Source organism: Stenella coeruleoalba, assembly GCF_951394435.1.
Source record: "Stenella coeruleoalba genome assembly, chromosome: 4".
Lineage (NCBI taxonomy): Eukaryota > Metazoa > Chordata > Mammalia > Artiodactyla > Delphinidae > Stenella > Stenella coeruleoalba.
In genome coordinates, this window is record NC_137149.1 from 117,218,729 (window position 1) to 117,240,347 (window position 21,619).

General features: G+C 37.5%; 1 protein-coding gene across 1 annotated transcript in view; it reads left to right on the forward strand.

Annotated features, from left to right (window-relative positions):
- Nucleotides 1–21,619, forward strand: part of DCHS2 (dachsous cadherin-related 2) — a gene marked incomplete at both ends in the record, with an annotated part of 285,989 nt that overhangs the window by 166,077 nt on the left and 98,293 nt on the right. Inside the window, 5 exons of the mRNA XM_079920434.1 lie at nt 2,983–3,219; nt 4,211–5,227; nt 7,991–8,178; nt 9,491–9,590; nt 20,855–21,012. Of these exons, the coding sequence (XP_079776560.1) occupies nt 2,983–3,219; nt 4,211–5,227; nt 7,991–8,178; nt 9,491–9,590; nt 20,855–21,012 (1,700 nt within the window). The remainder of the gene's footprint in view (nt 1–2,982; nt 3,220–4,210; nt 5,228–7,990; nt 8,179–9,490; nt 9,591–20,854; nt 21,013–21,619) is intronic.

Below are 21,619 nucleotides of genomic sequence, written 5' to 3' on the forward strand. Positions count from 1 at the left end.
AAAAGTGCCTTTTGGACAGTGTACATCCATACCACACCCTTTATTAACCCTGCATAATATCACTTAAAAGTTTTAGCAAACATTAGAGGTGAAAACAAGAGGTAATTATTTTTATTTTGCATTTGTTATTTTTAATGAGTTTGAGCATTATCATATTTATTCATACTTTATTCTTTCTTATCTGAGTTATCTGCCCTTATCCACTGCTACCCTAACTTTTGGCTTACCTGTATTTTTTCATCTTAGTTACAGAACTCTTCAGTTATTATGTATACTAAATTGTTGTTTATATATTTTCAAAATGTTATTTTTTGATTTTATTTATAAACCATGGAGTAAACTAATGAATAAGTGAATGAATGACAAGAAAGACAAAAACCATTAAAGTACAATGTAGTAAATGTATGATAGGCACATGTACTCAGGCCACTGTGGGATCCTGGAAGAGTGGTCTCTGAAAGAGAGTGGAAGGTAAGAGAAGGTCATCTGCGCCAGGTGAAAGTTGAGCTGTGCTTTAAAACATGAGTAGAAATCATTGTCAGAGAAGATGAAGTTATTCCAGGAAGGGGATGCAGCAATCCAAAGGGAAGAGCAAGATCTATTCTGGAAATTAGAAGGAGTTGACTGTGCCAAGAGCAAAATGTCCTGTACAGAGAGAATGGTGAGATGCGGCCACAGAGATGCAAAAGCGCTAATTGTGTGGCTTGGTTATTACGATAAAGCATTTGAACTTCCCCTGAAAACTGGGGGAAGCACTGATAGGCCGAGATTTGGATTTTAAGAAGACTATCCTAATACAAGTATGAAGAATGGTTTAGAAGGAGTCAGTCTGAAGGCAGGAAGACCAGCTTATGGTCTAGTTGAGGCAGGCATTAATCTTTTCATTGTCATAATCATCAAGAGTGGAAAATAAAACTCTTAAAAAAGTCTCAATAATTAAAATTGAGTTAACTCTAGAAGACTCTGTGCCCAGGGAGTGGGGGGTTATTGGGGTAGAGAGACTTTTCAGTTTCTTCTGTAGACAGACACTTTTGCATCATTTGAGTTTTATTTTTTAATCAAGCCAAGACTTTAATAAGAAGAATTCTGAAGCTAATCAATAACGGAAGGGAAAGACCTGACTTAGAAATTAGTGTGATGAGTATTGAGTGCTTTGGTGGACCAGCAAATCAGTGTGAACCCCGATTTTAACACGGCTGCTAAAAGTGGGTGTGATAATACTTGGTTACATTAGTACTTTATAAGTATTCCAGTAAAGAATGTTTATACTCTTCTTTGTTATAGTCAGATTGTTATCTGGAACCATGTGTTCCTGGATCAACTTGGAGAATGTTCAGGAGAAAGGAACTGCAAGAGAAATGACATAAAATCATGTCAGATAAGAAAATGGGGATGCTGTGCCTGGAGCAGGTCTGATGACATATTTGGCTTTGGTTATTGATGATGTGTTTGCCAAGGAGAAATAAGACAGATTCACTAAATTTCTAATGGAAATAGGAACAAGGAATTGGAGTTATAAGAGGGAAGATTTGATTTAAAAAAAGAAATAAATCAAATGGGTGTCACCTTTTTTATGCCTAGAAAACTGATAATTCTGATGTTTTTGCAAGCTTCTCATAAACCGGCAAAACTGCAGTAGTCCTTCATTTAACTAATACTTACGGCCAATTGTGTTGTGATAGATTCCATACAGTTCAGCCACATTTATTTGTTTGTAAATTCATTTAAAAGTTTGTCTGTTTTTCTTTTTTGTTAACTACAACTAACATTTTCATTTCTAAGTTGGTTATCTATTTTCATGTTTTCACACTAACACACCAATGGGTGGTGTTAGCCATATTAAATGATTGGTTTTCTCAGCATTACTGGATCTCTCCCCAACTTATCCATTAAGACCTTCTCCTCTCACAAACACTCTGTGTATAAGCCTAACTTATCCCCATGGTTTTAACATTTTTGAAGTTTTCCTACCCACAGCCATTGATATTATACCCTCTCATCAATAACAAAAAAAATGGAGTTCCTTGAAAAAAAGTGCTGCATTCCATGTTCTTGTTCAGGACAAATGGCAAATACCCCAGAAGATAAAACTTTAATTTCATCTGTAGATTTAGGGTCCTGGTGCCTGGGTAGATTGTGATCACCCAACAACCCTGCATTAGCTTAGACTACATTGGATTACGGGGTATACTCTGCTAGTCCATCATCCTGGCTGCTGATATGGTAGGAAGGCCTAACAAAGGCAACAGTTTTTGTTTTTCTGGTGAACTGATATACTTCCAAGATGTCTAATATTTAAGCTCTGGAAATATTGCTTACTTGACAGAATTTGGACCATCATTTTGCAAATATGCTCAAGTTCTTTGATTGGAAAGTAGATGTATCAAGGTTCTCCAGAGAAATGGAACCAACAGGAGATATATAAATATAAAGACATATAAAGATAAATATAAAGAGATTTATTGTAAGGAATTAGTCCTGTGATTATGGAGATTAACAGGCCCCAAGATCTGCAGGTGAGTTGGCAAACTCAGGATCCAGAGAACCAATGGTGTAGCTCGAGGTTGAAGGCTGGCAGTCTCAAGACTCAGGAGGAGCCAGGATGTTTCAGTTCAATTCCAAAGGAAGGGAAAAAACCAATGTCCCAAGTCTAACAGAGTCCGGCAGGAGGACTCTCTTACTTGGAGGAGGACCAGCCCTTTTGTTCTAGTCAGACCTTCAACTGATTGGATGAGGCCCACCCACAGCAGGGAGGCCAATATGCTTGACTCAGTCTATCCATTTGGGTTAATCTCACCCAAAAACACCCTCACAGAAACATGCAACATAATGTTTCACTGAATATTTGGGCACGCCATGGTCCAGTCAAGTGGACACATAAAATTAACCATCACAGTAGCATGAACAGATCAGGTGTTACTATGGCTCATCAGTATTTATTGCATGTTATCTGGTTTTTAATTCTCTCCTTCCCCTACCCAGGGATTATTTACCTAACATCAACTCTTAGTCATTTGGAATCCACCACACTTTTGCTGATGGTCTGTGCTCGAGATGGTGGTGGGCTCACATCTGTCACTAATGCTGAAGTCACCATACACATTCTTCAGACAACTCTGGCACCCACTGAATTTGAAAGGCCTAAGTATACTTTCTCAGTTTATGAAGATGTGCCTGAAGACAGTCCTGTGGGGACAGTGAAAGCAAAAGAGTCCTTGAGTAAGTACCTCTTATGCTGCATTGAAATCCATTACTGGAACATTTTCTATATTTTCTTAGGTTGTACAGTCTTGAATAAATCTTTCCTTTTCTCCATGCAAGAATTGAGACCATACAATCTATGGCTTGCTCTTTCAACATTATTTTTATCCTACTTTGTTTTTCTTATCACAAAAGTAACAGGTACTTTTAACCCATTCTTCAAAGCGTGCGTGCACACACACACACACACACACTTCCAAAAATTTTTTAATGAAAATACATCCAACTATCTTTGTTGTTCTACAATGACCATTTTTCCTCACTTTGTATATTGTGGACAGTTTTCCAAGTAACTGGACATCATTCCATCTCATTAAAATTAAAAGTTGCATAGTATTTATTTAAACATTTCCCTTTTGCTATCAATTTGAATGATTTACAATCATTTTTGCTAGTCCAAATAATACTCAAGCAAATATCCTTATATGACTTGTACAAATTTCTCTGCAAGAAAAATTCTTAGAAGTGAATTACTTGTCCAAAGATCTTGTCATGCTCCGTAACCCTAACCCATCTTCTCTCCTTTCCTTAAATTTTAGGGAGGGTATTTGCCTTTTATTGATAGATATCATAGAGAAACACCAGTGTAAACTTGACTTTGCTTCCTCAAATATATAAAACAGACTGTAAAACAGGCATCCACGTTATTTTCTGAATACCTTTCCCTTTTACTTAATACAAGAAGAGGTAAGGAAGATGGTGAAACCCGTGGCTTGCGCATTGTCCATTGGACATTACTTTTGTCCACTAATACATCTGAAACCATGTGTCCACTTATCAACAGGCTTTGGAGAGCCGAGGAAGATGTGAGACATTGCATTGTATTCTCTGTGGATATGATATACATTAATGCTTTCAGTTCTGTTTCCAGTAGGTACATTCTTTTGGCATAAAGTGATTGCTTTCTCTTTTCATTTTGTTCTTTTTTTTTTTTTTTTTTCCTTTTCAGATTCCTCAGAGCCAATTCTTTATAGGATCTCCTCTGGTGATCTGGACGGAAAGTTCTTTATTCACCCATGGCTGGGCACCATTCGAACCCAGAAGCCTCTGGATCACGAAACACAGCCCGTGGTTGTGCTCACCATCCAGGCACAGCTCGGCAGCTCCCCCACCTGCAGCAGCACAGAGGTCAACATAACTGTCATCGATGTCAATGACAACCGCCCAGTGTTTCACAAAGCCTCCGATGGGGTTACGATATCCCAGAGCACAATGACTGGCACAGCCTTGTACCACGCCCGTGCAACAGACAAAGACAGCGGGCCCAACGGGGTCATCCGCTATGCCATTGCCAGTCAGAGCCCGAGCATCTTTTCCGTTGACTCGGGGCTTGGTGTGGTGTACCTCAACGAGAGCCTGGCAGGAGCTGGGCCCCAGGAGTGCACTCTGACCCTCATGGCCCAGGATCTCGGCGTTCCTCCTCAGGCATCCCTGTTAGTGCTGACGGTCATTATTGAAAAACAAGAGCAAAGCCCGTCTTTAACTTTTGAGCATTTGGTCTATCAAGCGGAAGTTAGTGAGTCCCTCTCACTGATGACCCCGGTCCTGAAAATCCAGGCCTGCCAGCTTGGCCCACAGCACACACCCCCGCAGCTCCTGTACTCGTTGGAGTCCGGCCCAGACTCGGCTGCGTTTGGCATCCATCCTTACACGGGTTGGATTTATTTGCGGCGACAGCTCGACTATGAATCCACACAAACATATAATTTTAGAGTGTTTGCCTGGATCCCGGAGGACAGAATGTCACAAAATGTGAGCACTTCAGTAATTGTTCATGTCCTGGATGAGAATGACAATTCCCCCACCTTCTTGCATGATGTCTTGTTTCTGAAAGTCAAGGAGAGTCCTGTTCCCCAAGGGGTAATAGGCAAAATTACAGCAATTGACAGAGACTCGGGGAAGAATGGACAGCTGTCATATTTCCTTTTGTCTGATGGAAAATTCTTCAAGATGAATCCCAATACAGGTAGCATTTTGTAGCTTGCACTTATTCCTTTAAAATTGGAATTGACAAAACTCAAATCTTTTAGCAAACATATAGTTAAAATTACAGTTTTTAGTAAATATCTTACTTGATTATAGTATTGTGATTTTTAAAGTGAAGTCAAAATTGAACAGAATTTTCCCTTAAATGATTCGTATTTCTCTTGCCTCACACCCACATACTGTCCGTATATGGTTCTTATTTTGAATTAGAGGTACACTCAGAAATGGACTAAATTCTTGTGTAAAGTCTAATTCCACCCCCCCCCCCCGCCCAACCACTCTTTTTCATTTGTAGATGTCTTTAAAATTTTTCAAATAATATTTTATAAAGTATAAATGTCATCAGTGAAAAACTAGAGAATAATCCACTTTTTAAGATTTTAAGTTAAGATTTCAAAGTCACTCTTTTGATATATTTCTCCATTCTCATTTTGATGAGGGAAACACAGGGAAAGGGCAAATATTTACACTGAGGTTTTTTTCATGTCTTAATTAGTTAGGTTAAATATACAAATGTTATTATATTGTATACATTTACAAAGTCTTTAATTCCTGCAAATACCTACAAATGAACTATGTTTATACTGCAACCATGTAGTTGGAGAAACTGAAACTCGAGTAGCTCAAGTAACATGCCCAAGGTCACGGAGCTAGAAAGAAGTGAGAAGGTCACCACTTTGTACAATTCCAGGAGGCACCATTCATATTGTGGCCTTTGTACGTGGTGCCCCTTGCTCTATAGTGGGACAGAATTTGAATTCAATTCTGATTACCTTCAAAGTACCTATCGTGTGGATTAGGAAAAGGTGCCCCTTCCTCCAGCAGATGGAGCTTTACACCAGGTCACAAGGCCTGCTGAGATTGCAAGCTGGATCTCGGCTCCCATTCAGTCCTGAGCTGGGCCCCGCAGCAAGGCACAGACTGCACTGGCTGCACAGGATGGTCCGGCTTGCTCTTTACTTCCACGTGTTAGATAGTTCTCTAGGTTTTCTACTGCACTCAGTAATTTATTTTTTTCGAAAGAAGTTGAAATATACATTCGGTTCCCCCATGATCTTCTCTTTCCCACAGTTAGTCCAGATTCAGACCAGGTGTCCATTCCTAGAATTGCTGTACGGCTAGAAGCAAGAAGCTTCACCTTGGGACTCAGTTTCCTTACCTTGAAAAAATGAGACAATTGCTGCCATGCTCTGTGTCCCGCTCTGGGGGTGTGTGTGTGGGGGGGTGGTGGTGAAGAGTTAAAGTGTTATGAAGGGGCTTGGAAGGCTACATACTCGTAAGCTGTTCCTGTTCACTGGGGCTGGGGACAGTGGGGCAGCGCAGGGGCTGACGACATCCTCCAGTGCGTGGCATGCATGCGCAGCACGCAGGCACGCCCTCCACATCCGGGGCTCTGAGCAGCCTCAGGTAGTGACCCGAAACCTCACTCCCACGGAACCCTATGTGGAACCCCACGCCCAGCCCCAGCTGAGCCTCCTAGTCTTTTCGAACAGCTGCTACATGTCAGTCAGAGTTGGTGCGGCAAATAAAAATCTGTTTGCCATTCAGGATTTAGGGTTTTCCTAGAAGAATTGCATTTTGGAACTTTAAAGATGAAGCTGTGGTCTTTGTCATTTTTGTTAGAATCACACTTATAGTAAACACTTTATAAATATAGTTGATATAGTAATTGGATATGGTAAACACTGCATTATACCTTCACCAATTCAGCAACTTATCCAAATATGAACTTTTTGTTGTTGTTCCTGATTTCACTTTTTGTTTTGTTCTACACACTGTCAGTTGTTCTACACATTTCATTTGGAGGAAGAGGGCAAAAAGATCTTGGTAATGGCAATGTTAGGTAGTAGTTGCTTCTCGATTACTTTATCACAAATAGATATTTTCATAAATAGTGAGGATATTAACGTCTGTTGAAACTCTGCAGTGGGAGATGGGCTACCAGAGATGGCCCTTGGCGGTAGGTAGAGGCAGTTACAATTTTATGCCGGAGTCTGTGGATGAAACACGAGGCTAGTCGCCTAGAAAACAGTTTTGAGCAAGAATATGTAAAATATAGCTTGTAAAGCATGAAGAGTTATTTGGGAAGTCACTGTCCTCACTATACAAATATTTTGTGAGATAAAAATAAATAACTCTATACATAAAAGACAAACCATCACCTAGGAATGTATTTGATTTTCATGAAGGTACCTTGCCATTATCTTAAGTAATGATAACAACTCCCACGTTTGTAATAATTTACAGCTTACAGAGTCCTTTTAAATTTATGATTGCGTTAATGTTTGATAGCCCTAGGAGGTAGGGTCAGAGAGGTCCTTCTGTGCCTGAGGTGAAGAAACGGGCGCCCAAACCAGACCTTGTGATGTCAGAGCTGAGGTGCTTTCTGTATATTCAGTATGAAGGGAGACGTGCTGTAACTTTAAATCTTCTAAATTATTATTAAATTACCACAGAGTATTTTATCATTTGTTGTTATGAATTCATTCTTTAGTTCGAATGGTTGATGGTAGATAATTTGAAATACAAAGAATGACAAATTGAAGATGGCAGAAGAAACTTCAGAAAATTCTTTCAACAGCAGAGCTAGATTACTAAAGCATGTGGTCTTGGAAGTTGTGCTTTTAGAGCTTTATATCTGATTTTCCTTTCTGGGAATTGGTCTGAGATTTAATTGGTGGTTCATAAAGCCACAATTCTAGTACAAGCGTCAGCCTCTTTCATCCTGCTCTGTGCTCCTCAGGCGAACTTATCAGCTGGGTGGCCTTGGATCATGAGCAACGGGTGCACCATCAGGTGACTGTCTTAGTGACCGACCACGGCTCCCATCCTCGAAACGCCACCGCGCTGGTGTATGTCTCAGTTACTGACATCAACGATAACAGGCCATATTTCCCACAGTGCCTCCCTGGGAAGGAATTACACATCAAGGTATGTGGAGCCAAGTAGCCGTGCAACGTTTGTAGTATTCTTAGTTACTTGTTTTGAGCACCATCTTGTGGTAAAAAGCATGAATTTATCCAGTCAGTCTTGTGTGGAAATGCATACATTTCTAGAGTTAGAATTGTCCACATGTCAAAAAAAAAAAAAAACACAATTAAAACAAGAAAAGAAAATGCTTATATGTGCTAATTGGGATCACACATTCAGTGGTTTTATGATAATGTAGTTCTGTCTGTTGTATGCAAACGTCATGGTACTTCATTATCAGTATTGCTCAGACATGGCTTGTTTTTTTTCAGTAATTTGCATGCCTTTCTTTGTCTACAGCTCCTTGTGGGCAATTGAAACACATCTCTAAGATGGTTACTTGAAGATAGGAGAACAATCTGTAGCTCTAAAGTGGAGGGACGTGCAGCCAGAGATTGTAGCATTTGATCTTTGCAGGCACATGCGGAAACTTCTCATTATATTTACATGATCTTATCTTTTTCATTTCCATGTTTTTGTATGTTTTATAATGTACATAATAAGTTAGCATATTAGTTCATGTACATAATTAATAAATGTATCTTGGAGGAACTCATACTTTTTTTAAATGAAAGGGTTATATGAATAAAACGTTGAGAAGCTATTGCTCTGCAACAATTGGGCGTTCAAATTGAGATCAGGTATGCATATTGAAAACCTCGAAATAGGTATTGAGGAAGTTAATAACTTTAACTTTATCTTCCAAAATCATATTTAAAGAAAATTCTACCAATGCAGAACATTATGATACTATCCTTATGATTTTTATTAATATATCATTTTATGTATCATGGCTTAATTAGGCAGTAAGACCCTAAACTTGGAGCTCAATTCCACATGTACATTTCAGAATTTCAGGAAAGTTTCTGTTAATTAATAAGGTATGTTTCCTGAAATAATGGCTTATGTTTATGTTTAGCATATTTTGGATCTTTTAAAAGAAAGGGATGAATAAGAAAGTGCCAGAATTCTTAAAAAGCATCAAAAATCTAAGATTTTTTTAGTCAATTTTATTTCTTTTCTCAAAATTAGATTAAATGCTGCAGATAATTTGTTCAAATTGAGCAAAACATTTAAATTTGTAATGTGGATTTTTTTCATGGTTTTACACCCATATAACTTTTATATGGTAGACATTTGCATTTTGTGTGGATTTAAAAGTAGTTTTAAAAAATAATGCTTAGTAGTAATGTGTTCTGTAACTTAAAGATTCATTGATATTTCTTTTTTAAATTTCACTGACTAATTTGTAAGTCATTTGTCTTAATGACAGGTTCTGGAAGGTCAACCAGTAAATATGTTGGTTACAACTGTGTTTGCAAAGGATCTTGATGAAGGAAACAATGCAGAAGTTATATATTCAGTATCTTCAGGTAAAAGTTACTATATATGAAGGATTAAGAGTTTTTAGAATTTCCTCTTTTGTCTACCAACCATCTGCCTCCTTCTGGGAAAATAGTTAACACCGAAAATAGCACCATATTGCAAACAAAATACATTTGTTATTTTCTAGAATCACCTTTAAAAAAAAAATAAAGTTTAATGGGGGCTTCGGTCGGATCCCAGGGAGAGGACTGGGGTTGGCTGCGTGAACACAGCCTGAAGGGGGATAGTGCGCCACAGCTAGCCGGGAGGAAGTCCGGGAAAAAGTCTGGAGCTGCCGAAGAGGCAAGAGACTTTCTTACCTCTGTGTTTCCTGGTGCGTGACGAGAGGGGATTAAGAGCGCCGCTTAAAGGAGCTCCAGAGACGGGCGCGAGCCGCGGCTATCAGCGCGGCACCCAGAGATGGACACGAGACGCTAAGGCTGCTGCTGCCGCCACCAAGAAGCGTGTGCGAGCACAGGTCACTATCCACACCTCCCCTGCTGGGAGCCTGTGCAGCCCGCCAATGCAGGGTCCCATGATCCAGGGAAAACTTCCCTGGGAGAACACACGGTGTGCCTCAAGCTGGTGAAACGTCACGCCGGCCTCTGCTGCCGCAGGCTCACCCTGCATCCGCACCCCTCCCTCACCCCCGTCCTGAGTGAGCCAGAGCCCCCAAATCAGCGGCTACTTTAACCCTGTCCTGTCTGAGCGAAGAACAGACGCCCTCAGGCGACCTACACGCAGAGGAGGGTCCAAATCCACAGCTGAACCCCGGGAGCTGTGCGAACAAAGAAGAGAAAGGGAAATCTCTCCCAGCAGCCTCAGAAACAGCGGATTAAATCTCCACAATCAACTTGATGTACCCTGCATCTGTGGAATACCTGAGTAGACAAGGAATCATCCCAAGTTCAGGATGTGGACTTTGGGAGCAACTATATATATATATATATATATATATATTTTTTTTTTTTTTTCTTTCCTTTTTCTCTTTTTGTGAGTATGCATGTGTATGCTTCTGAGTGTGATTTTGTCTGTATACCTTTGTTTTTACCATTTGTCCTAGGGTTCTGTCTACTTTTTTTTTTTTAATTAAAAAAGTTTTTTTTCTTCATAATTTTTTTTATTTTAATAACGTTATTTCATTTTATTTTACTTTAATTTATATTCTTTTATTTTATCTTCTTCTTTCTTTCTTTTTGTTCTCCGTGTTATTCTGAGCCCTGTGGAGGACAGGCTCTTGGTGCTCCAGCCAGGTGTCAGGGCTGTGCCACTGAAGTGGGAGAGCCAATTCAGGAGACTGGTCCACAAGAGACCTCCCAGCTCCAAGTAATATCAAACAGCGAAAATCTCCCATAAATCTTCATCTCAATGTCAAGACCCAGCTCCAATCAATGACCAGCAAGCTAGAGTACAGGACACCCTATGCCAAACAACTAGCAAGACAGGAACACAACCCCATCCATTACCACAGAGGCTGCCTAAAATCATAATAGGCCACAGACACCCCAAAACACACCACGAGACGTGGATCTGCCCACCAGAAAGACAAGATCCATGCTCACCCACCAGAACACGGGCACTAGTCCCCTCCACCAGGAAGCCTACATAACCCACTGAACCAACCCTAGCCACTGGGGAAAGACACCAAAAACAATTGAAACTATGAACCTGCAGCCTGCAAAAAGGAGACCCCAAAAACAGTAAGTTAAGCAAAATGAGAAGACAGAGAAACACACAGCAGATGAAGGAACAAGGCATAAACCCACCAGACTTAACAAATGAAGAGGAAATAGGCAGTCTACCTGAAAAATAATTCAGAATATTGATAGTAAAGATGATCCAAAATCTTGGAAATAGAATGGAGAAAATACAAGAAACATTAACAAGGACCTAGAAGAACTAAAGAGCAAACAAAGAGTGATGAACAACACAATAAATGAAATTAAAACTTCTCTAGAAGGGATCAATAGCAGAATAACTGAGGCAGAAGAACGAATAAGTGACCTGGAAGATAAAATAGTGGAAATAAGTAGTGCAGAGAAGAATAAAGATAAAAGAATGAAAAGAATTGAGGACTGTCTCAGAGACCTCTGGGACAACATTAAACACACCAACATTCAAATTATACGGGTCCCAAAAGAAGAAGAGAAAAAGAAAGGGACTGAGAAAATATTTGAAGAGACTGTAGTTGAAAACTTCCCTAATATGGGAAAGGAAATCGTTAATCAAGTCCAGGAAGCACAGAGAGTCCCATACAGGATAAATCCAAGGAGAAACACACCAAGACACATATTAATCAAACTGTCAAAAATTAAATACAAAGAACAAATATTAAAACCAGCAAGGGAAAAACAACAAATAACACATAAGGTGATCCCCATACAGTTAGCAGCTGATCTTTCAGCATAAACTCTGCAGGCCAGAAGGGAGTGGCAAGACAAATTTAAAGTGATGAAGTAGAAAAACCTACAACCAAGATTACTCTACCCAGCAAGGATCTCATTCAGATTTGATGGAGAAATTAAAAGCTTTAGAGACAAGCAAAAGCTAAAAGAGTTCAGCACCACCAAACCAGCTTTACAACAAATGCTAAAGGAACTTCTCTAGGCAGGAAACACAAGAGAAGGAAAAGACCTACAATAACAAACCCAAAATAATTAAGAAAATGGTCATAGGAACATACATATCAATAATTACCTTAAATGTAAATGGATTAAATGCTCCAGCCAAAAGAGATAGACTGGCTGAAAGGATACAAAAACAAGACCCATATATATGCTGTCTACAAGAGACCCACTTCAGTCCTAGGGATACATACAGACTGAAAGTGAGGGAATGGAAAAAGATATTCCATCCAAATGGAAATCGAAAGAAAACTGGAGTAGCAATTCTCATATCACACAAAATAGACATTAAAACAAAGACTATTACAAGAGAAAAAGAAGGACACTACATAATGATCAAGGGATCAATCCAAGAAGAAGATATAACAATTGTAAATTTTTATGCACCTAAAACAGGAGCACCTCAATACATAAGGCAAATACTAACAGCCATAAAAGTGGAAATCCACAGTAACGCAATCATAGTAGGGGACTTTAACACCCCACTTTCACCAATGAACAGATCATCCAAAATGAAAATAAATAAGGACACACAAGCTTTAAATGATACATTAAACAAGATGGACTTAATTGATATTTGTAGGACATTCCATCCAAAAACAACAGAATACACTTTCTTCTCAAGTGCTTATGGAACATTCTCCAAGATAGATCATATCTTGGGTCACAAATCAAGCCTTGGTAAATTTAAGAAAGTTGAAATTGTATCAAATATCTTTACTGACCACAGTGCTATGAGACTAGATATCAATTACAGGAAAAAACTGTAAGAAATACAAACACATTTGAGGCTAAACAACACACTAGTTAATAACCAAGAGATCACTGAAGAAAGCAAAGAGGAAATCAAAAAATACCTAGAAACAAATGACAGTGAAAACACAACGACCCAAAACCTGTGGGATGCAGCAAAAACAGTTCTAAAAGGGAAGTTTATAGCAATACAATCCTACCTTAAGAAACAAGAAATATCTCAAATAAAAAACCTAACCTTACACCTAAAGTAATTAGAGAAAGAAGAACAAAAAAACCCCAAAATTAACAGAAGGAAAGAAATCATAAAGATCAGATCAGAAATAAATGAGAAAGAAATGAAGGAAACAATAGCAAAGATAAATAAAACTATAAGCCGGTTCTTTGAGAAGATAAACAAAATTGATAAACCATTAGCCAGACTTATCAAGAAAAAAAGGGAGAAGACTCAAATCTATAGAATTAGAAATGAAAAAGGAGAAGTAACAACTGACACTGCAGAAATACAAAGCATCATGAGAGATTACTACAAGCAACTCTATGCCAATAAAATGGACAACCTGGAAGAAATGGACAAATTCTTAGAAATGCACAACCTTCCGAGACTGAACCAGGAAGAAATAGAAAATGTGAACAGACCAATCCCAAGCAGTGAAATTGAAACTGTGATTAAAAATCTTCCAACAAACAAAAGTCCAGGACCAGATGGCTTCACAGGTGAATTCTATCAAACATTTAGAGAAGAGCTAGCACCTATTCTTCTCAAACTCTTCCAAAATATAGCTGAGGGAGGAACACTTCCAAACTCATTCTACTAGGCCACCAACACCCTGATACCAAAAGCAGACAAAGATGTCACAAAGAAGGAAAACTGCAGGCCAACATCACTGATGAACATAGATGCAAAAATCCTCAACAAAATACTAGTAAACAGAATCCAACAGCACATTAAAAGAATCATACACTATGATCAAGTGGGGTTTATCTGAGGAATGCAAGGATTCTTCAAAATACGCAATCAATGTTATATACCATATTAACATATTGAAGGAGAAAAACCATATGATCATCTCAATAGATGCAGAGAAAGCTTTCGACAAAATTCAACATCCATTTATGATAAAAACCCTCCAGAAAGTAGGCATAGAGGGAACTTACCTCAACATAATAAAGGCCACATATGACAAACCCACAGCCAACATCATGCTCAATGGTGAAAAACTGAAACCATTTCCACTAAGATCAGGAAAAAGACAAGGTTGCCCACTCTCACCAATATTATTCAACATAGTTTTGGAAGTTTTAGCCACTGCAATCAGAGGAGAAAAAGAAATAAAAGGAATGTAAATTGGAAAAGAAGAAGTAAAGCTGTCACTGGTTGCAGATGACATGATACTATACATAGAGAATCCTAAAGATGCTACTAGAAAACTCCTAGAGCTAATCAATGAATTTGGTAAAGTAGCAGGATACAAAATTAATGCACAGAAATCTCTTGCACTCCTATACAATAACAGTGAAAGATTAGAAAGAGAAATTAAGGAAACAATCCCATTTACCATCGTGGGAGAAAGAATAAAATACCTAGGAATAAACGTAATTTAAGGAGACAAGAGACCTGTATGCAGAAAATTGTATGACAGTGATGAAAAAAATTAAAGATGATACAATGGAGAGATATACCATATTCTTGGATTGGAAGAATTAACATTGTGAAAATGACTATACTGCCCAAAGCAATCTACAGATTCAATGCAATGCCTATCAAACTACCACTGGCATTTTTCACAGCACTAGAACAAAAAATTTCACAATTTGTATGGAAACACAAAAGAACCTGAATAGCCAAAGCAATCTTGAGAAAGAAAAACGGAGCTGGAGAAATCAGGCTCCTGAACTTCAGACTATATTACAAAGCTACAGTAATCAAGACAGTATGATACTGGCACAAAAACAGAAATATGGATCAATGGAACAGGACAGAAAGTCCAGAGATAAACCTATGCACATAAGGTCACCTTATATTTGATAAAGGAAGCAAGAATATACAGTGGAGAAAAGACGGCCTCTTCAATAAATGGTGCTGGGAAAACTGTACAGCTACATGTAAAAGAATGAAATTGAACACTCCTTAACACCATACACAAAAATAAACTCAAAATACATTAAAGACCTAAATATAAGGCCAGACACCATCAAACTCTTAGAGGAAAACATAGGAAGAACTCTCTATGACATAAATCACAGGAAGATCCTTTTTGACCCATCTCCTAGAGAAATGGAAATAAAAATAAACAAATGGGACCTAATGAAACTTCAAAGCTTTTGCACAGCAAAGGAAATCATAAACAAGACAAAAAGACAACCTTCAGAAAGGGAGAAAATATTTGCAAATGAAGCAACCGAGAAAGGATTAATCTTCAAAATTTACAAGCAGCTCATGCAGCTGAATATCAAAAGAACAAACAACCCAATACAAAAATGGGCAGAAGACCTAAATAGACATTTTTCCAAAGAAGATATACAGACTGCCAACAAACACATGAAAGAATTCTCAACATCATTAATCATTAGAGAAATACAAATCAAAACCACAATGAGATATCATCTCACACCGGTCAGACTGGCAATCATCAAAAAATCTAGAAACAATAAATGCTGGAAAGGGTGTGGAGAAAAGGGAACCGTCTTGCACTGTTGGTGGGAATGTAAATTGATACGTCACTATGGAGAACAATATGGAGGTTCCTTAAAAAACTAAAAATAGAACTACCATATGACCCAGCAATCCCACTGCTGCGCAGAAAACCATAATTCAAAAAGAGTCATGTACAAAAATATTCATTGCAGCATTATTTACAATAGCCAGGACATGGAAGCAACCTAAGTGTCCATCAACAGATGAGTGGATATAGAAGATATGGCACATATATACAATGGAATATTACTCAGCCTTAAAAAGGAATGAAACTGAGTTATTTGTAGTGAGGTGGATGGGCCTAGAGTCTGTCATACAGAGTGAAGTCAGAAAGAGAAAAACAAATACCGTATGCTAACACATATCTATGGAATCTCAAAAAAAAGCAAAAAAATTGGTCAGGAGAACCTAGGGGTAAGATGTGAATAAAGATGCAGACATAGTAGAGAATGGACTTGAGGATATGGGGAAGGGGAGGGTAAGCTGGGACAAAGTGAGAGAGTGGCATGGACATATATACTCTACCAAACGTAAAATAGATAGCTAGTGGGAAGCAGCAGCATAGCACAGGGAGTTCAGCTTGGTGCTTTGTGGCCACCTAGAGGGGTGGGATAGGGAGGTTGGGAGGGAGTGAGATGCAAGAGAGTAGAGTTATGGGAACATATGTATATATATAACTGATTCACTTTGTTATAAAGCAGAAACTAGCACACCATTGTGAAGCAATTATACTCCAATAAAGATGTTAAAAAAATAAAATAAAATAAAATTTTAATGTAAAATCATATTATTTTTTCTATGTCCTAATTAGAAATCAACCAGCCATCCACTTTAAATGAATAATTTTCAGTAATCTGAAATGCAAATCAACTTTTACTGACAGGAAAATACTAGTTAATGGACAAAAATTGGTATTGAGTATAAAGACATATGATTATGAACACCAAGCATCTGTGAATCTCTATGAAAATTAAATATTCTTAAGGTCAAAGTAAATCATATTTAGAAAATGCAGAGTGAAGTAAGTCAGAAAGAGAAAAACAAATATTGTATGTCAACGCATATATGCGGAATCTAGAAAAATGGTACAGATGTACCTCTTTGCAAGGCAGAAATAGAGACACAGACATAGAGAACAAACGTATGAACACCAAGGGGGGAAAGGGGAGCTGGGATGAATTGGGAGATTGGGATTGACATATATACACTAACTAATATGTATAAAATAGGTAACTAATGAGAACCTCCTGTATAGCATGGAATACCTGCTGTATAGCAGGGAACTCTACTTCACTGTACAGTAGAAACTAACATATCATTGTAAAACAACTATACCCCAATTAAAAAAAAATAGGATTAATAAAAAAATGCCACATACGTACACACATGTACGTGTATGTGGGAATTTTACTGAGACAGGCTTATGTTTATGTTTTTCCTTGAGAATGCACAGGCCTCAGATTGGTTCCAGTGATTAACTTTAGTTGGCATTGTGTTTTTATACCATTTTAAAAGAAATTTGTTGCTTTGTCATGTTTGACACAAACATAGGGAAGCAAGGGACAACATTGCCGTTACCTGCAGATAATTTAATTGTCTTCATGGAAAACCCCAAATATGCTACAGGCAAGTCACTAGAATCAATAACATAAAAAATTTCTGGGAACAATGTCAACATACAAAAATCACTAGCATTTTGAGAACTAAGCAAGATTTCAAAGGTTTCATTCACTGTAACGAAGAAAATCATTGGGTGTGGGGTCCAGTTTACTGTGAAGATCATGAAGTTTAGGCTTCAAGGTTCTTCACTAGCACGGGCTTCTCTGAGGTGGGAATATTGTCCTATTTTCTTTAAAGAAGGACCATCAAATTATGTGTTTCCCCCCTCTCTCAAATCAGAATCATCTGACTAGAAGCATAAGGAGGAAAATTTCAATAAAAGATACTTAAGACCTTTATGTAGAAAATTACAAAATAGATGAAAGACCTAAAGTAGAAAGAAATGAAAAGGCAAATCATGTTCATGCTTGGGAAGATGACATAGTGGGTTGTGCAGTAACAATGAGTCTGCTGAATACACACACACACAGGTTAATAGATTAAGCAATAATCCTGCTATGATACTGTTATTTGGAAAGGAACAAAACCATGCTATATATTACTCATGAATGTATGGACTAGAAAGATACACCCCCACTTTAGAACAGAGTCTGTCTATAGGGAAGAAGGGAATGAGATTTGGAGGTACACACAGGTCCTCTGCTATACTTATATTCTGTCATTTCTTTAAAAAATTTGAAGAAATATTGCGGCTTTACCAATCTGGAAATGTTTACATGGATGGTCATATATTTCTGAATGTTTGAAATGTTGATTTTTTTAAAAATTAGCTTCTGAAATGATACTTGGGGCATCACAATATAAAAATGTGGTGATATCTGTTATGTTACTCACACCTTTGCTTTAAATTTATCCAATTACAAAATAGAGGCAACTACAAAATATAAGATAAAATAACAAGATAAAAATCAATATGAGAACAAAGATATATATATCACATTCATGAACGTTTTCATTCTCCTATGTAAATGGATCAAAGCATAGAAATCACAACCAGTAGATGTGACATAATTTCCTGCTCTATACTCTGACTTTCTTAAGAGCAGGTGTTCTTTTTTATTTGCCGTTATTTCCCCTATAACTGGTAAAGTGTCTGTTACATGATAGTGACTTACTGACAGTAGAATAAAAGAGTGAAAGAGAGCCACTAGCCTAGACATTGTCTGAAGTTCTTTGGGTTGTTTAAAGTATTTAGATTCTGTCAAAGAACAGAAATCTGTTATTTAACAAACCAAATAAAAAACCCCCTGCCATGATCAATTTGAATTAGAAGTATCAGTACAAACTTATGACATATTTTAGTGTGTGCATGTGTGTATTCTGTGACCACTGAAAAAGGCCTAGAAACAATAACTGACCCAGAAGCAATGAGCAGGATACAACCTCCCAATACTGTATTCCATGGAATGAACCAGGAGTCCTTGGAGAAATGACTGACTCCAGGTCTTGAACAGGAAATCTTCAAGATGAGTCTGTAACATTTTGTCACCCCAGATACAAGGAGGCTGTTAAAGATGACTAGGATCATATCAAAGACTCAGGAACCTCCTTTAAGAGGATCCTAAGGTTCAAAGATGGAACAATTTGAACACCAATAGGGATAATATTGGGAATAGATTGAAACTCTTATAATATGTTTAAATTTATGCTTAATGACTCTTCAAACAGAAACTAAACAAACCTTTAATTATCATAGTTGAAGCACTGAAGGATGTTAGTAAACCAATCCATTATTTTGAAGACTGTTAAATAAAAATTTACCATCAAACATTTATTCTGACTTTTCGTATAATGAACTGTCCCACTGGGTTACCAATAAGTACATAAGAAGAAGTTGATCTTTAGTAATATATTCCAGCTAATAAACAAAGAAGAGATCATAGACTCAATGTTATAGTTTGCAACATTTATTGAATCATTAGTGGATCCAGGCTGTGCACCAAAGGGGGCCCACATCACAAAAAGAGACAATCAGACATGTGCTTCTGAAGGAAAACACAAAACAGCATTTACGAAGTAGTCTTCTCCCTGAATCTGATTAATTCTCTAGATGTACCTTCCAATTTAAGGAGAACATAGAGGACAGAAAAACATATTAAGCTACACATTGGAGATAAGCAACAGGCAAATCTAGACCACTGGAAGCTTCAGGATACATGATCCAGTTCTTCAGCAAATGAGTTGCAAGAACAAAATAAAGAGATGAATGGCAGGAATGCATAGATTGAAGAGATATGCAAATACAGATTTTATGTTGAGCCTAATTTGACTAAAAAAAATAAGATATTTATGAGACAACTGGAAATTTAAAAGTTAACTAGATATTTGATAATATTTAGGAATTATTACTAATTTTTAAAACTATAATATGGTACTGTGATCGTATTAAATTTTTCCTTATCTTTTAGAGATGCATGTTGAAAAACATACAGAAGAAATGATATGATTTCTGAACTTTGCTTCAAAAGAAGATGGTGAAGGGAAATATGTGAATGGGGAATAAGATTAGCCATGAGTTGGGCTTCCCTGGTAGCACAGTGGTTGAGAGTCTGCCTGCCGATGCAGGGGACACGGGTTCGTGCCCCGGTCCTGGAAGATCCCACATGCCATGGAGCGGATGGGCCCATGAGCCATGGCCGCTGAGCCTGCGCTTCCAGAGCCTGTGCTCCGCAACGGGAGAGACCACAACAGTGAGAGGCCCGTGTACTGCAAAAAAAAAAAAAAAAGATTAGCCATGAGTTGATAAATATTATTATTATTTTCCAAATGTTTTTTTAAATAAGATATTGAATATAGTTCCCTGTGTTACACAGTAGGACCTTGTTGTTTATCCATTCTATATATAATAGTTTGCATCTGCTAATCCCAAACAGCCAATACAACCTTCCCCCACCTCTCCTCCCCCTTGGCAACCACAAGTCTGTTTGCTATGTCTGTGAGTCTGTTTCTGTCTCATAGATAAGTTCATTTGTGTCATATTTTGGATTCCTACATATAAGTGATATCATATGGCATTTGTCTTTCTCTGTCTGACTTATTTCACTTAGTATGATAATCTCCAGGTCCATCCATGTTGCTGCAAATAGCATGATTTCATTCTTTTTTATGGCTGAGTAGTATTCCATTGTATATATGTATCACATCTTCTTTATCCATTTACATGTTAATGGACATTTAGGTTGCTTCCATGTCTTGGCTATTGTAAATAGTGCTGCTATGAACACAGGGGTGCATGTATCTTTTTGAATTAAAGTTTTGTCAGGATATATACACAGGAATGGGATTGCTGGATCATATGGCACATGAGTTGATAAATATTGAAGCTAGATGATAGGTACATGAAAGTTCATGATATCACTGTCTACTTTTTTATATGTAAAAATTTCTATAATAATTTTTTTAATCTGTTATGTTTCTTGTCTGTATTTTTAGTATTATCCTTATGCTCATATTCACACAGAGCTTAAGGTAAATAAAATTTCCAAATGATCACATGTATATTTGGATTAATTAATTCTCTGTATTCTGCATTGTCAACTAACATTAACTTCTTAATTTTGTGTGTGTTTGTGTGTAGAGGGTAGTACTGATCACTTCAAGATTGATGCCAACAGTGGTGAAATAAGAACAACCAGAGTACTTTCCCATGATTATGGACCTTCTTACAGGATGACTGTAATTGCCAGAGACCAGGGGGTGCCTCCTCTTCAAGGACAGGCAGTTATTAACATTCAGGTAATAGCTCACATCACACAAAGTGTGGAAAGATGCTCTGAGGGCTTTTTTTATTTTATATACAAATGTAGAGTGAAGATACATTAAATAAACGAATACTCTTTTTAGAGAGCATTGCAGATGTATGTGTGCATTATATTAAGTGATGTTATTATCACTTGAGAAATGATTAGGTTTAAATATTTTTTTAGTTTAACTTTGTACAGTTACTGACAAGATACTTACCTCCATCACTATGTGTATGTTTATCCTGCTTTGTTTATAAAGAACAAAAAGTATCTTTTCTTTTACTTTTTCCTAATTGCAAGGACCTGGTAAATTTGCAGGAGAAACGTGTGTAAATAAATGGCCAATATAAATTGCTTAGTTTTTGTAATTATATTTAAAATTAGGAAAGGCACTTGAGATTTGTATTTTAAGACTTTCCTTTAGTCGTAATGAGCAAACAAGCTGTAGGAAGTCTCCATAGTAGGAAAAAATTACATCAACCCATCAGAAGCAAAATGACTGTTTACAGGAAGATTTTTTTGTTCAAGCACGTGATAATCAGTAATATTAATATAGGTATGTATACTAATCAAGAATATATGTCCCCAAGAGTTCTGTT